The following is a 16813-nucleotide window of genomic DNA, read 5'->3' on the forward strand; positions in this document are numbered from 1 at the left end:
CTTGCTTTTATATTAAAACAATACTTTTATAAAGAGCAGAAAGCTGATTTGTACAGATTTAAAGATATAATGTCAGGCTGCAATGAAACCTTTCCTTTGCTTTCTAATATTCTGGTTATAATCCTAGGCCTCAGATAGGCAGACCATCTCTCCTCTGTTAGCTATAAGTATGCTACAATAGAAAAATTTTGAAGAACTGTATTCAAAAACATGGAAGATGATATATTATAGAAGTATGAGTTAAATGCTTTGGAAGGTTAGTAGTTCAGTAATCTCTTTTGGAATGAAAGGATTTAGAACACAGCCAAGTCATAATTAGCAAATTGATAAAATATTTTAAAATAAATTCCATTGTTGTTTTCAAATTCTGTTAAGCTACTTTAAATTATACGCTATATACTGTAGTCAAACCAGTTGCATTCTTGTGCTTTGTACCTGCCCAACTTTTTTTTCCCTTTCAAACTTTTATAAACTTGCTATTCCTAATTTCCCTGTCTATACAGCAATTTACTCTAGATATTAATCTAATGAGGTTCTTACTGATGTTTTAAAACACTTTCAAAATTCTAAGTTTTGTAACAAATGCCATCATTTTTCATTAAAGTTGATCATTAGTAAATTACTTCCTGTGTCTTAGAATTTCACAAATAGGCTTACTCAAGGTTTAAGTTAGAATTTTGGTGGGGTTTTGTTTTGTTTTGTTTTCCTGTTTTGGTGTTATTCCCCTTTATTTTTATTTGAAAATTTTGTCATTTTGGCAACAGACTATCAAGTGCATTATTAGGACTCTTCAAATTTTGTGTTTGGTGGCTTTCTTGTGCAGTTGAGTAGCTGACAGAATAATGTCATCTAATTAATTTTCTGTTATCTTACTGCCTTTCTAGCTATTTGCTATTTGATGTAAATTATAACAATTATTTTTTACATAAATTTCTAAGCTTAAGATTTAATGCTATAGTTAAATAATTTGGGATGTCTTTCCAGTAGCATCACTGCAGAAACTAATCTGCATGTGTGTTACTGTGATTGTACAGTGCAAGTTAAGATTGATGCAAAAATGGTAGTGGAATATTACTTATTGATGAAAAGCATTCTTTCTTATCAGGAAGGTATAAAGCTTTCAAACTGAAATTCTTAAAAAAGTATGTGCAGAAAATGAATGACAGAGATGTCTGTCTTCTAGGGAACAGAAATACTGTATTATATGTCAGAATTTTTTAGTCAGAATTCTTACATACAGTCATATACATATGTTAGTTACTATTCCAGGTTAATTGTCACAGAAATAACAGAATGATTTGCTTCACAAAACTTTTTTTTTTTAATGAATTAATAAGGTAGTAAGACATGGAGATTAAGAATTTGGGCTCTAAAACAGGACAGATATGGGTTTGGATCTTGGCTTTGCCTATTAGCAAGAACTTCTCCAAGCCTCAGTTTTCTCATCTGAAAATGGGAATAATAATATAGTAGCTACTTATAAATTTCTGTGTTGCTGATACTTTTTTCATTACAAAATAATAAGGGGTATTGCACAAATTTTAGAAAATATGCGTGGGGTCGGGGAGGGGGAAAATTACCAATAATGCTAGTCGGGAATAATTTACGGCTAAAATTTTGATTCTATATTTCACATATTTTTATTTTAAAATATATTAATAGTTAAATCTCTGGGCCATATTGACATGTCTTTCACTAGAAAGTTTGTACCAATTTTTACTCTCATCAGCACTCTCTGTGCCCTTGAGAATACCAGCTATTATCTTTAAGTTTTTACAGATAAACAAAAGAAACTTACTGTTTTAATGTGCAGTAAAACATTGCTTAATTTACACACACACACACACACACACACACACACACACACACACACACACACACACACACACAGGGCAATGTGTCTTTTCCGTGTAGTTGGCCATTTTTATTTCTTCCTTTGTGGATTACTGTTTTTGTGCCATTTTCTATTTCTGTATTGAGAGGATAAGTCTTGTTTATTTGTCAGTGTTTTCCATATATTAAGGTTAATAACCTCTTGTCATAAATAGTTTTTCAGCTTTTTGCTTTCAGGTTTTTTTTAATATAAAAATATTTATCATTTTTATTGAATTTGACTTATCAGTTTTGTGTGGGTTTTTTGGTTTTAATGTTTTCAGTTTTTGAGATCATACCTAGGAAGACTTTCCCCACCTACTTTCTTCTAGCACTTTTGTGCTTAGTTCTACACATATAACTACATTCATTAGAAATGTGTTTTGGATTAAGGTGTGAATTTTGTGGTGCCAGATTACTCTCCTCGTGCCACCCCCCCACCCCCATAAGGTTATCTGGTATCCAGTTGTCCCAACACTTTTTTTATAGTTTAGATCACAGGTTAGAAGGCTTTTCCATAAAGAACCAGATAGTAAATATTTTAGGCTTTGTGGGCCAAGAGGCTAAATAAAGGATAATATGTAGGTATTTATATAACCATTTAAAACGTGAAAAACCATTCTTAATTTATGCACCCTACAAATATAAGCAGTGTGCTGGATTTGGCCTGCATTCAGTAAATTGCCCACCCCTGAGTTAGACCATTCATTTATGACTAATTGGAATTCTCCCTTATATATACTAATGTCTGATTTTTTGGGGATGTTTCTTAACTCTTGTTCTGTATATCATATTGATTCTTTGGAAGAACTACAACATAGTTGAATAGCTGTAGCTTTATAGGCAATTTTCACATCTTAGCCAGGTAAGGTCTTTCACATCCTTTACAAAAATGTTTTTTACTGTTGCACATTTACACTGATGTTTACCTTCTTTCAGAAAGGTATGTCTCTCTTCTATTTCTGTTCTTTATGCCGTTTAATAAGTAGGGTTTTATGGTTGCCGTTTTCATTACATTTTTCTAATTGGTTTTTACTGATATATGAAATAGTTTGTATGTGTATATATTTATTTTATAACCAACTACCTTACAAAACTCTTTTTATTAGTTTTTGTTGATTGGGAGTATGGGCTCTGGACATTCTATTTTATGAGTTTATATCTCAGTCACAGGGTTTACTAGCTGTGTCCTTGGGCAAGTTACTCAGTCTCTGTATGTCTCAGTTTTCTCATCTATAAAATAAGAATAATAGTACATGTCTAATGGGTGGTGGTTTTAAGGACTGAATGATAACTGTATGCAAAACTTATAGAAGACCAAATAGTAAATATTAAATGTTGCTACTATAATGAATAATAATAACATTATGCCATTGATTCTTTTGGTTTTTTTGGTAGTTATGTATATCATCTGCAGATAATGATTATTTGGTGCTTTATAAGGCTTTTGAAGAGAAAAAATTTAAACATAATAAATAAATGACTGGGATAATTTTGTATTATTTCCTGGCAACAGTGAGAAAATTATTTTAAATTGTAATTTATGATAAAGGAAAACTGGCCAGTAGTTCAGTGAATCGTTAAGCCAACTATCCAAAAAAAACCCCAAAAGCAAAAAGACCCCCAAAACCTAACCAATTCCTGATTTACCCTAACCATAGAGCATAAAACGTAATTGTTCTTCATCATATGCATGGTTGTAGAAGTACTTGGTAAACTGTTCTTTATAAGATTGTGTGCTGATTAAATTGCTAAGTATTTCTTTAGGGCTGCGTCATATTTTCCAAGGCCTTTTATTTCAAGAGATGCCTGTACATGTATGTGTCTTTCAGAAGAATGCTGAATTTGCTGTTTTTGAGGTATAAAAGTAATATAAATATTACAGATATATTACTTAAATGTTTTCACAAGATTAAGTAAATCGTAGGCAGATGTGGGCTTGATTTCTCCCTTTCCCTTTTCCTTTTTTGAATCTTAGCGCTGTCATTTATTAGCTCTGTGGCTTTAGGCAAGTTATATGACCTCTTCCATGCCTTGGTTTCCTTATCTATATGTAAAGCTTGGATACTGATAGTTCCTGTATCATGTAATTGTGTGATTTTTAATTATTTGTTTTTAATTATAATCTTTTTTTGGAGACTTATAGAAAATGAAAAACATTCATATAAGACACAATAGACAACTCTTTGGGGGCAGTATAATCTAAGCAATTTTAGGGTTTTCTTAAAAACTATATCTGTATTTTGATTGCTAACGTATTTTCTAGTCTTTTGAGTCTTTGTTGCACTCATTTGGTGATTCTTAATTAAGCATAATCATTTTAGACGCACAAACTTGTGGGAACCTCTTTTCCCTTGTTTTAATATGTGCTGTAAAGACATGAAATGTAGCACCTATCCTTACTTAAAAAAGAAAAAAACTCATGAAACTGATTAGAGTAGACTACTTCCTTGTTTTGACAAATGGCAACCATTTTGAACTCGTACCTAACTTTCATACTTGTGTTAGCCTACAGCAATTATGCCAACTAGGATTTCTCTCAGGCCAATTTATAATCAATATTTTGTTAAAATCTAGTATAAAATAAGGATACCTTCTATCACCATTATTGTTGTCATCCTCATGATTAGTGTTTAACTACATACAGAGTCATCCTGGCTGACTCTCCAGCTCATTGAATTTGTTTCTGTCTCAGGACCTTATGCTTAGTTTTTTCAGATCTTCACATGGTATTCTCTCTCACTACATCCAGGTATCTGTTAATCTATCTTACCCGAGAAGCCTTTCTGATCACTCTTTTCCTAAGTAGCCTTGTATATACTGTCAGTACTACTACTATATCCTTCTAACTTCTTTCTTGCATTTTAACAGTTACAGCAACTATCTCTTCCTGAAGTATGTATTTATTAATTATTTATTCTCCTGTCTACTCCACTAGTATTTAAGTTTAACAAAGGCAAGGACCTTGCCTCTCTAGTTTACTGCTGTGTTCTTAAACTTATTATAAGATGTAGGAGATAGTGGGCTCTTACTGAGTCTTTTTGTTAGAGAAAAGGAAGGAAATGAGTTGATATTGAAAATAACAAAATTAATATTATTTGCAGATACGATTATTTACCTAAAAAAACTCAAAAATAACCTTTAAAACTTTTAATTTGAATGTATATAAGTATGTCAAAATTTTATATGGCAACAATAACCTAATAGAGTTAAATGTAAATAAATCAGACTTTAAAGAAATTAGAATTAAATGTCAAATGATTTGAAGGCAGTGTTCTAAAAATCTCTTAAATTCATTGCCGTTTAAATAATCTTCAAACTCTGTTATTTTAAAGATAAAAGCCTATTTATAAAAGGGAGTTAAAATGATATACTTAAAAGATATAACAAATTTTGATACATCTACAAAAATAATTACGAAATTTTTCATCCAGTAAATAACAATCATAAAAAAATCATAGTCAGAAAATACCATTTTATTCCTCTTCATACTAGCAAAGAGGGTTTTTGTTGTTGTTGTTTGGTTTTTTGGTTTTTGTTTTTAAGTGGAAGAGTAGCCATTATCTGTGAGGGAACATTGAAGTAACTGCTGTGGAAGCATAATTAATACAAACTTTGTAGAAAACAGTTTAGCAGTGCATATTAAGAGCCTTTAATGTACCTTTAAATTTGTGCTTTGGCTCTAACCTAAAATTCAGACAACATAATATAGAGATCTTCGTTGCCATACTTTCTTTAGTATGTTTTGAATGTTAAATGTTCTATAGGAATTAATTACATTGACTATTTCAGCATATATTACACTTTCTGAAAATGTTATTTTTGAAAACTTAATGTTTTAATCAAAATTACTTGAAATATCTGGTAAACTCATAATTTGTTATTGATTTCTGATTCATAAGCTACCAGATCCTATGACTTAACTGACTATTTTGTTTTCCTGCCTGCTTCCTTTCTTGTCCCTTTCTTCTTTTGATCTTTTTAATATATTATCTTCTAATAGTCTTTCTTTTTGTTTACTAGATTTCATTCTGACTTCAGTGGTTTCTTATTTTTTTAACCATACTGTTTTTAATTTTTAAATGTTTTTCATATTCTATCTAGATTTAAAACTTTTTGGGTTTTTTTTGTTTGTAGATATGATATAGGCAAAATCATATTTCTTTGTTGTTTTCATCCTGAAATAAATAACAGAATGCTAGGAATTATATTATCACCATACCTTTAAGTATATTGTGCAATGAATTTTTTTTTTTTTTTTTTTTTTTATTTATTTATGGCTGTGTTGGGTCTTCGTTTCTGTGCGAGGGCTTTCTCTAGTTGCGGCAAGTGGGGGCCACTCTTCATCGCGGTGCACGGGCCTCTCACTATCGCGGCCTCTCTTGTTGCGGAGCACAGGCTCCAGACGCGCAGGCTCAGTAGTTGTGGCTTACGGGCCTAGTCGCTCCAGCATGTGGGATCTTCCCAGACCAGGGCTTGAACCCGTGTCCCCTGCATTGGCAGGCAGATTCTCAACCACTGCGCCACCAGGGAAGCCCCTGTACAATGAATTTTTAAGGAACACTTAAAAACTTATATATTTCATTTTTAAATTGCTTTTGTGGTCAGGGAATTTTTATTTAATAATACTTTGTTGCATTTTGAAGTCATTTTTTATGTAGAAAATTATTTCTTGACCATACTGATTTTAATGTTTCTTGAAATAGGTTTTGTGATTGAAGGTACTTTTTATTGGAGGGAATAATTGCGAGAGGTGATCACTATTGGGAAGCATGAGGGGGATAGAATAATTAACACTTCTTTCCTTTTATGGATTGCTGGAAGGAGCCAGATTGGCCTATTATTAAGTTTTTCAAATATACATTTTGTAAAACAAAATAATTTTAGAGTTTTTTTGGTCATGGATTTCAGAATTATATCTAGTAACAGTGGAAATAATTTTAGAAATACAGTTTCTAACTTGTTGATTTCCTTGATAGTCTGTATATTAAGCAAAAGGATAAAGGAGCTCTTTGTTGAGTCAGGAAAATAACTTGTATTACATTACTGTTTCTTCTAGTTGCTTCCTGGTTTTTATTGTTGTTTGAATGTAGTGTTGTATTATAGACTTTGAGAAATGAGGAAGAATATAGTTGTTATAATGGTTTTAGACTGGGAACACAGTAACCTGCTTATTGGTTTCAGCATTCTACTGATTGTGTGACATTTAATCTTTTTCTACTATTTTCCCCCTCTAAGAACACAAGTTCTGCTCCTTATTTTATCTAGAATTCATTTGATAAACTTCTTTCTTTAGCTTCTTAAGCAAAAATGAATATAAAATTAGGGTACTATTCAATAAATTCCCCGAAGGCTGCCCCTCTGATTGCTATTAATGAGAGTCCTGCATTGGGAGGAAGATTAGATTACTAGCAGCAGCTGCTACCATTTATTGAGCACTTAATATGTGCATATCTTATCTAATTTAATCTTCACTTCAACTCTATGAGGTAGGTAGTGTTATTTCCATCTTACAGGAAGGAAACAGAGGCTCGGCTCTCCCATAGGTAAGAGGCAGAATCAGGATTCGAACCTAGATTTTTTTCTGACTCAAAGCCGGGCTCTTTCCACTTATGCTTATATTCCCTACTCTAATATGTCTTTTGATCTAAAGTTGTATATTTTTCTAAGAAATTTACCTTTATACAATTAACTTTCAGCAGTTAAAAAATTATATAAATTTTCTATCATCTGTTAATTGTAGTTAATTTCTGTGCCAGAGTACATTTCTTGTGTATTTTCTTTACGCTTGTAAATAGTGTTTCTACCCCATATTCCTTCATTGTATGTTAAATCCATTTTAAAATCCATTTTTTAGCACTGATATATTTCATGAAGCATGCTTTCAGAGTTTAAAAATACATACCGCTAGGATTGATTTTATAAGAAATTATATATTTGCATTTTTGACACATTTTGAAGCAGTCATTTTAACATCGGTTTGTATAGCTGATCAATGCTTATTTTACTTGGATGGTCTGAAGGTTATAAACCATTAAACAAAGTACTTTCATGTTTCTGTAAAGCATTGTTTACTAACCTTCTCTATGTACTATGTACTCACACATAGAGAAAATGATAATATTTAATATGTCATACTGGTAAATGGGTCACCCTGCTGCTCTTCGACTCAAATATTTGGCCCAGGGAGCCATTCCCCCTTTACCTTCATGTTGTGTCATCTTCTCTACTTTATCTCCCAGTGCTGAGAGGAGTGATATGTTGGCGTACCTATAACCCACTTGTGGATGTATAACCTTTGTGAGAAAGTAGACTATAAAATGTCTGTTCTTTGGAGTTATGTGCTCAATAAACATACACATTTCTGGGAAAAGTAAAATTTTTAGTGGTCCATTCTAGAATGTTCACATTATGGATCATTCTAAGTCATGGATTCATGCTGGCCAGCATCTTTTATGTGAAGCCTTTGGAAACTATACTCTTACTTTTGTTTATAGCTTATAATGATAACAGAAAATCATGATTGTTAAGGCATTTTATTATAAACATTTTACCTTCTGTCACCAACTAAAGCTTTGTTGTATGTTACATATGTTCTTTGATCTTGTTCTTGCAATTTAGAAATGAACCTTTAATGTGCTTAAAATATTTGCGGTTATGTGGTAATAGTAACGATAATTGTACCTAACAAAAGAACTTGGTCAGGCATAAAATGCGTATTCTTTCAGTTTAACTGTTTATATTGTATACCCTCCAGATTTCAGAAGGAATATTTATAAGATTTGATGCTTTTTTAGAAAATTTGTTACTATATTTAAATACTGCTGTGTTTAGAGTAGTAACTTAGCCCAACCCCAGAAGAGTCTGGTGTATGTCATTAGTTTAAAACTACTGTTGTATAAAAACTTGCGTGAATTCAGAATAATTAAAACAATTTTGAATTTTGACATGAAAATAGCATGAAATGTGTATTGTATAAACCTCTACTGTTTAAATATTTCTCCCCCTGGCTTTCCTACTGTGGTCAATGTCAGCCCAGTTCTTCACTGGAAACCAGAGAGGCCTCTGATAGTTCCCTGTCTGGTGATTCTCCACCCATCTCTTTTCCCCTATATCTCAACCATTTCAGTAGGACTCCTTCGTAGTCGCAGTTCTCCTGTTCTAGCTTAGTATCTTACCATTTCCATCCAGTTTTGCTGTTGGAATTATCTTCCCAAAGCACAGTTTGATCATGTCACTTCCTGGCTTAAAATTATGTTTTCTCTTTATCGCCATAGTTAGTAGCCGTCTTTGCATAACATTTAAGAAGACCTTTTGCATCTGGTCCCATCACTCTTTTATTTCCCATTCTTCTATTCCCCAGTGTGCGTAGGGTAGGCCTTATCTCCCTTCCCTAATTACCCTATTGTTCAGTCACTGATGTTTCTTATTTTGTTTGTGTTCTAATCATGTCACTAACTTTTATCGCACTCACTGCATATTCTCACACTGGAAGACCCCTCATCTGTACCCACATCAGATGTTACCATTCTACAAAGTATTCCTGTTACCTCACCCTTTTTTAGAAATATCTTCCTTCAGTGATACTTTATACTTCCTTAAGAGCACTTACCATACTGTGCCTTGAACATAATTAGTTGTGTAATTCATTCTGTCCTTCCACTAGATTATAACCCTTTTGATGACGTAGCTCATGTCTTATTTAATTACGGTGTTTTGATGGTTGCTTAATATAAGACAGGGAATACACAGACATGCACTTACACGTACACATTTTCATTTACTCAGTTTAAGTATCTAGTTTTTTATAGCACTGCCACATGCAGTGCTAGTCTCTATGAAGAAGTAAAAAATGAATATAACATGCCTTCAAAGAATTTTTATTCTAGGGAAAAAAAGATGATGCAAAAAATTGAAAGGCATTGTACGCAAGTGCCATGAATGTACATACACTGTACATTATATACCATGTCTATACATATTTGTAAGTATTTTGGGTTTGTCCTTTGGTATTGTATCACCTCTCCACGTACATGGTTGTGTGTATGTTTGTTAGATTTTTCTACCCATTTGATACACATATTTCTATATAAAAATCAGTAACTATTACAAAATACACAACTTTTTTATTTAAGTAATTTTATTTTCAACTTTAATAAACTGAATTTAGAATTTAGCTTAATATATTATTTAAGAATCAAGTAATTTTACTTAAATTTAGACTTTCTGAAGTACTGTCTTCATGTATTTGTTAGCATAGTTTGCTTTTTTTAAAAGTGAGGTAATGATGCTGTCATAGTTTCATTTAGAGTAACTGGGAAAAAAACTTTAATTATCAAAAATTAATTTTATTTGCATAGTTTGATGTCATGCAATTGTGATACGCTCTTAAGTAACATGGAATTTATTATGCAATGTTGTTTTTGTTTTTCTGAAGATTGGGAAATATGGATTTGATTCTCACATATTACGATATGTTGTACAGATTTGTAAAGTGTCAGTGCAATGTTCTGTGTACTTTCTTTATGCTCTAATATAATTAATTTGTTTCTAGATGCTGGCATCACCATCTACATCAGGTCAGCTGTCTCAGTTTGGGGCAAGTTTATACGGGCAACAAAGTAAGAATTTTGTATTTATTCTGGGATACTTTATTTAAAGAAAAAAAATAACTACCAAATAAAGAATAATGCTGCCCTTGTGGGTTTATTCTAGGGTTTAAAAGGAAAGATATTTAATTTTCAGTTTTTCTTATTTTACTTAGCAAAAAACCTCATAATTTCAGACCTTTCTAATTCAAAATTATTTGGATACAGGGTAGATCAAATTTTATTTCTTCATCTTTTGTATGTGTATGTTCCTTTGCAATATTTTTGAAGAAGATTTGCTAAACAAAAATAGACATTCTCTATGTTTTCAGTTGGAGGAAGTTAAAGGTTTTTTGATTGGTCAGTTAAGTAGGTTGTTTTGTTTGTGTTTTTTGGTCTTATTATTAATGTAAGCCCATTACCTAGCAGTTTGTGAAATGTTCTCTTTGTTTAGCAAATACTTCTTTTACTTTGGCTCAGTCTGGGTATACAATCTCTGTTTTTGACTAACAGTTCAAAGCTTTTTCCGTATACAAGATTTTATTTCTTTTATGTGTTGTAATACTTTTATAGCTCTCAGCACAGTGCCTGGCGCATAGTAAGCGCTCAATAAATGTTAACTATTATTATGACATAATTTTTATAAAACTAAATTATAAAATTTTCCCTTTTTTTAAATTAATTTTCCAAACTTTTATATATTAATAAGATTTGTCATATCTTTTAATGTCAGAGACTGCTAATCTCTCATCTCTGTAGTGGGAGGGGAGTGTTAAAAGGGATGTAAATTCCCATCAAAGATTACAGAATAATAGGGTAACTGAAGCAGACAATCTGATGACCAAATAATTTAACCAGCTTCAAATAAAAATCAGTTATTTGATTTGGAACTCTTTCCCAGTATAATGAAAGGCAAAGTTTTGATAGATATAAGAGTAGTTTGTCATACCACTTTACCCTTCAATTTTATTTTGAAATTTAGTAAGGGGAAAAAACTTATTTTGTTAGACAAATACAGTTTCCATCTAATTTTTTTTCTCTCTACCTCTTGTGGCATTCTTTTTGCTATGAAACAATTTTGTTAGTACAGAATTAGTAAGGAAAATTATTAATTACAGATATTAGTTTTCCTCTAGTTAAGTAGAAAACATTTTTAAGCCTTTTATTACACAAAAAAGATGTTGCTTATTTATCAGCAAATGTTCATTCTAGTTATTGAGGGAATATTATTAGCTAACAGTTTGTTTCGTTTGGACTGTTTTTGTTTGAAGCCTACTACTTTTCACCTTTCTGGTAACCCTTACGTTGGAAATATCTAGTTAAATTTTAAAGCTACCCTTTATTTCTATAGAGAAACTGCAAAGAACTTACATTGCTTTCTTTTTAAAGCCCACAATTTATCACAGCAGAAAGTAGATAATGGAATCGAGAAAAATTATATTTGAGAAGCCAAGGTTATTTAATGAAGGAGAATGGCAATTATTTTACAATATAATCAGCTATATGGACTTTGAAAATCTGATCTAATTTTTTTAACCTACAAATGTGAAGTTATAATTGGGCTAAGTTATAGAATGGATTAGGTTTGGAATATAGTTATTTCATTGGTAAGGTAGACATTTATTGACTTAATTTGTGTACATGATTGTGCTGATGGTTAAGGGTATACAAAGATTAATAAATGAGCAAAGTTATTTTCATTAGGAAAAGTATTTTAAGGTACTTAGTAATTTAAAAAGAAGTTACATATGACAAATATTTCCTGTTGGAGTTTAGTATAATAAATGGCTTTATTATTGTAGCATTGATGAACCAGCATTTTCAATTCATGGCTCACTCTTTTAACAGACATTGTAGGTATTAACTTATTTTAAAAAATGAACCTTAGATCAACTGAAACTGAAATGTCTCAAGTCAGGGTACAATTATTCCTTTCTAGTGCACAGATCTAGAAGCTACAACTAGTAAAATAAAATAAAACAGAGACTGAATTCCTAGTCTCTGTCTGTTAGGATAGACCTGACAGGGCCAGATAAGTCTTTCAGCTGCTAAGTAGTTTGAACACACACCTTCTCAGAGAGGAGAACACCAGCTAACATGTAGGACTTGAGGGTCAGGGCTTCGGTAGTATAAGTAAGTCAGAAAGATAAAACTTGAGGGGCTGACCTTAATAAAGGATGGGGAGATAGAATAAGTAGGTGGGAATAGATTCATGATGTTATTCTTATGGCAGCTAACTTTAATTGTGCATTGGGCTTGATATTACAAAGTTCTTTTGCCCCCCAAGTGTATTGAGTACCACCATTAACTCTGTATTCAGATTGGCAAAGTTCAGTAGGAATTTGAGCCATTAAAATAGAGGTTTACTATCTGTTTTGTGTTCTTGATGATTAGAGAGATTAGAGGTGGAGAAGGAAGAGTGCCCTCTCCAAAACTGAGGCTCACTGAGTTTAAAACAAGGGAAGGAATTCCTCTTGGAATGGATACAGAGCTGCTTAAAGCGACTTTTCGCCAGATTTGGGTGGAAGTGATTGTATAGTACACAAGGATACCCAGAAAATGCTGGATTAGGAGCTTGTGTGATCATGGGTTCTAGTACAGTATAGTTGTATCCAAATAATGTAACTTTTCATCCAAGGTTTTATGTGACTACTGTGCATCAAGTGGTAACTGTAGAAGCTGGTGAATGGAATCTTGTATTCAAGTTGCATGATGTTCTCTACTTGTTCTCTACTTGTGCATAAGATTTTAAGTACACTGTCTAGGTTTAAAGACCCCTGGGCTCCCTGAAGCTGTGTACTAGATGGGAATGAACAGGGAGCCAGGAATTAATTTCCCCTGGATAGTCAATGCATTGAAATTAAGTGGTAGTATCGTTGGTGTGACTTTTTCTTTCTTACCAACAGGATTTAGGGCCTTGGAGGATTTGAGAAAAAGGAGTACTTCTTATATGCCTATAATCTAGCCACATCGGTTAACTAGCTGTCTGAATGAATCCATTATATACATTTGTATCTGAATTCTCAGAGGACCCAGACCACTAGCTGGGAAAGGAAATAAACTTCTCTTTCTGGGATCCGGACTCCTGGCTTAAAAGCAGTGGCATAGCCTTATGCTTTCAACAACATCCCTTTGGCCTCCTATTTTAAGAATACATATATGAAAGCTACTTGTTTTGTGGAGAACCAGAGCACAGGTGGAATGGTTCAGAAATAATGCTGTTGACAGTATAGTTAGGCATGTGACACATTTTGGTAGCTTTTAGGAAATAGCAGGATCATTTAACAGATACTTGAATTAATAATGAATACCCTGGGAGTTCTTGCTCTCTAGAAGCATTTTATAGTTGGGGAGGTCAAGACATATTTATATGCAAAGTATTAAATACCATAGGTTAAAAGGTATCATGTTGAATGATATGGACAGACTTGCGGATTGGAGAGAAAAGCACAGTAAGCTACAGTAGTACGGGAAAGGTTCAAAAAGGAGGTAGGAATTGAGTTTAACAGATATTTTTGAGTGCCTACCATATATATTGCATCATGCTAGAGACTGCAGATGTGTTGTAGAAGAGAGCATTCTCTTTTATGCCATCTCTGTACAGTGTATATACGCCTTCGGTGTTGCTGCGTTTATTTATTGCATGTCTTCATTGCCTTTGTATCCTCATTACTCTGTACACGATAGGCACTCACTAAATGTTTGTTGAATGCGTGATGAACAAGATATGGTCCTTATATATAATCTAGTAGGATAAATACACAAGTTATTTTCCTACAAAATAGAGGAAGAAGTACAGAGTTTTCTGGAGACTTGAAAGGTAGGAGTAATCACATACCTTAAATGATCAGGACAGGATTTACAGATGAGGTCATGTTTGACATTGTCCTTGAAGAGACTATGAGTAAGGTTGTTTTAGTAGTGGGAACAAAATCTGCAGCATGGGATAAATTTTTGAGTGGTTTGCTTTATCGAGACAAGGGAAATCTATTAGGCTGTTACATTGGTTTCATCCAAGAAGTACAAATCTTCACAATTTTATGGAATCTACCTCAAGATATTTGCTACTTTTCAAGTTCAAGAACGCAGCTATAGCATACTCTTTTCCCCCAGAAAACAACTATTTATAGGTGAAAACCGTTGTTACTTCATTAGACTATCTCATTTTATCTTACCTTTAGGACCACCTGTTGATTTTCTTTCCATAGGCATGTTTCATCCCCCCACCCGACCCTCACCCCCCAAAAGCTAATAGTTATTCAGTATTTTCTATGTGTCAGGGGCTATGTTAAGTACTTGATATAAATATAAACTCATTTAATCTTCACAACAACCCGATTAAAGGTTAAGGGACTTGCCTAGGTAGTAAGTAGTAGAACCAGGATTGCCTTACTTTGTAAGTTTTACTATGTGAACATGAGTTGAGAACAGCAGTTTCTTTGAAACCTGGATGCTACATATTACTTACTGAATGTCATGACCCTAGAAAGCAATTTGCACACAGTAGAAACTGCATATGTTAAATACACAGATTCCAAGAGTCTGCTGACTAAGGCATTATGATAGGATTTATTCATTTATTGTGTTATTTATCTAGTACCTACCATGAGTGAAGAATCATTCCAGGATTGAAGAGTATGGCAAATAACAAAGTTCCTGCTTTCATGGAGCTTATATTTTAATGAAGGAAAACAGAATAAGCATGCAAGTAAATTTATTTACTTAGTAAATAAATAATATGATTCTGATAATAAGTACTATAAAAAATTGTCAGGTTAATGGATGAATGGATGGGATCAGTAGTTTTCGAGCAGGCAAAGAGGCTGTTCTCTGAGGAGGTAGTATTTGAATGGAAACCAGTCTGTTGAGAAGTGGAAGCCCTTGGAAAGATCTGGGGAAGAGATTTTCAGGTACAGACAACAGCAAATGCAAATGGGTCTTACTCATGAGAATGTAAGAATGAACTTCATGTGTTAAAGGATGAATGAGAGGGCCAGTATAATGAACAAAGAAAGTGGAAGGTTAATGGGTAGCAGGTGTCAGGTCATGGAGTCTTGTAAAGATTTGGTAAAGCATTTGGATTTATTCTAAGTTTAATGGGAAGGATTTTAAGATACAGTTTCATTTTTAAAAGATCACCTTGCTGTGTAGAAAATGGACTGAGTGGAGGAGGGACAAGTGACAAGAAAAAGACAATTACTGCAGTAGTCCAGGCAGGAAAGTAGGGTGGCTTTGGACTAGTGCTGGAGGTGTTGAGAAATGGTTAGATTTGGGATATTTTGGACATAGAGCTAATATGATTTGGGGATGTGGGATATGAAAGAAAGAGAGGGATCAAGGATGATATCTAACGTTAGAGACCTGCATTACTTTGTGAAAGGGTGCTGCTAATGTATCATGCAAACATAGGTTGAGGAGGAGGAGTACAAAGTATATGTAGGAGATTCACAGAGCTGTTCCACAGATGGAGTGCCACCTGCTGTAAAGATCCAGCCAGATGTTTGGGACTCCCAGGTGGTTCTAACACAGCAGCAACTTCTCATAGTTGAGGATTTTGAAGCCAGGTTAGCTCCATCCATGCTTGTCTCATACATCCTTACTACCCAGAAGGTAAGCCCACTCTTCCTCCAGGCATATCACTTGTCCTCATTTTCATATATCTTGCAGTTTTCTCAGACCGAACTGGTGTGACATTTTTATTCCCCTGACTCCTCACCACCACCACCAAATGCCTGGCTAGGTCTCTTTCATTATTGAGTTCATATACAGTATTGTCTAGGAAACATGTTCTGATCCCAAATTCATTCTACTTTCATGTCTGAGTGTTGCCCTCCATATACACCAAGTACACTGTACATGTACTGCATGTAAACACCTTGATCATAGCAGTTTGTTTTTTGGGTGGTTTTTTTGTTTTCTTTTTAAAATAGTCTTGTATATCTCTGTAGAACAAGAGGAGGGAAAGTATTCTAGGTGGGGAGAAGGATATGAGTAAAGATACCGGGGCATATTTTGGGGAGGGGACTAGGGAAATTACAAAGAAGATTGTAAGTCAAGTATGTGGTATCTAAAAAGAGTTTGTATTGGGGTGAGTAAAGTATTAAAATTGATTAGAAGAGTATTATGTCAGTTGTATCTCAATAAAGCTGGGAAAAATAAAGATTAGAAGAATCTTTTGGGTCTTGACAGAGCATTTTAAAGACTACACTGTGATTGGATTTAACTTTAGAACAGTGATTCTCAACCCTGACTGCCCTTCTAGAAACACCTAAAGAGTTTAAAAAATCCCACTGCCCATGAATTTCCCAGACCCAGACTAAGTCACAGTTTCTGGGTGTGGGACACAGATATTA

The 16813-nt window shown here is 33.4% G+C and overlaps 1 protein-coding gene across 8 annotated transcripts in view; it reads left to right on the plus strand.

Annotated features, from left to right (window-relative positions):
* The window catches only part of CNOT2 (CCR4-NOT transcription complex subunit 2), a 113493-nt gene that overhangs the window by 69056 nt on the left and 27624 nt on the right, over positions 1 to 16813 (plus strand). For all 8 annotated transcript variants that reach the window (XM_036865340.1, XM_036865341.1, XM_036865339.1 and 5 more), the window contains one exon: positions 10427 to 10493. In XM_036865340.1, the coding sequence (XP_036721235.1) occupies positions 10427 to 10493 (67 nt within the window). The remainder of the gene's footprint in view (positions 1 to 10426; positions 10494 to 16813) is intronic.

This window comes from Balaenoptera musculus, chromosome 10 (assembly GCF_009873245.2).
Source record: "Balaenoptera musculus isolate JJ_BM4_2016_0621 chromosome 10, mBalMus1.pri.v3, whole genome shotgun sequence".
NCBI classification, from domain to species: domain Eukaryota; kingdom Metazoa; phylum Chordata; class Mammalia; order Artiodactyla; family Balaenopteridae; genus Balaenoptera; species Balaenoptera musculus.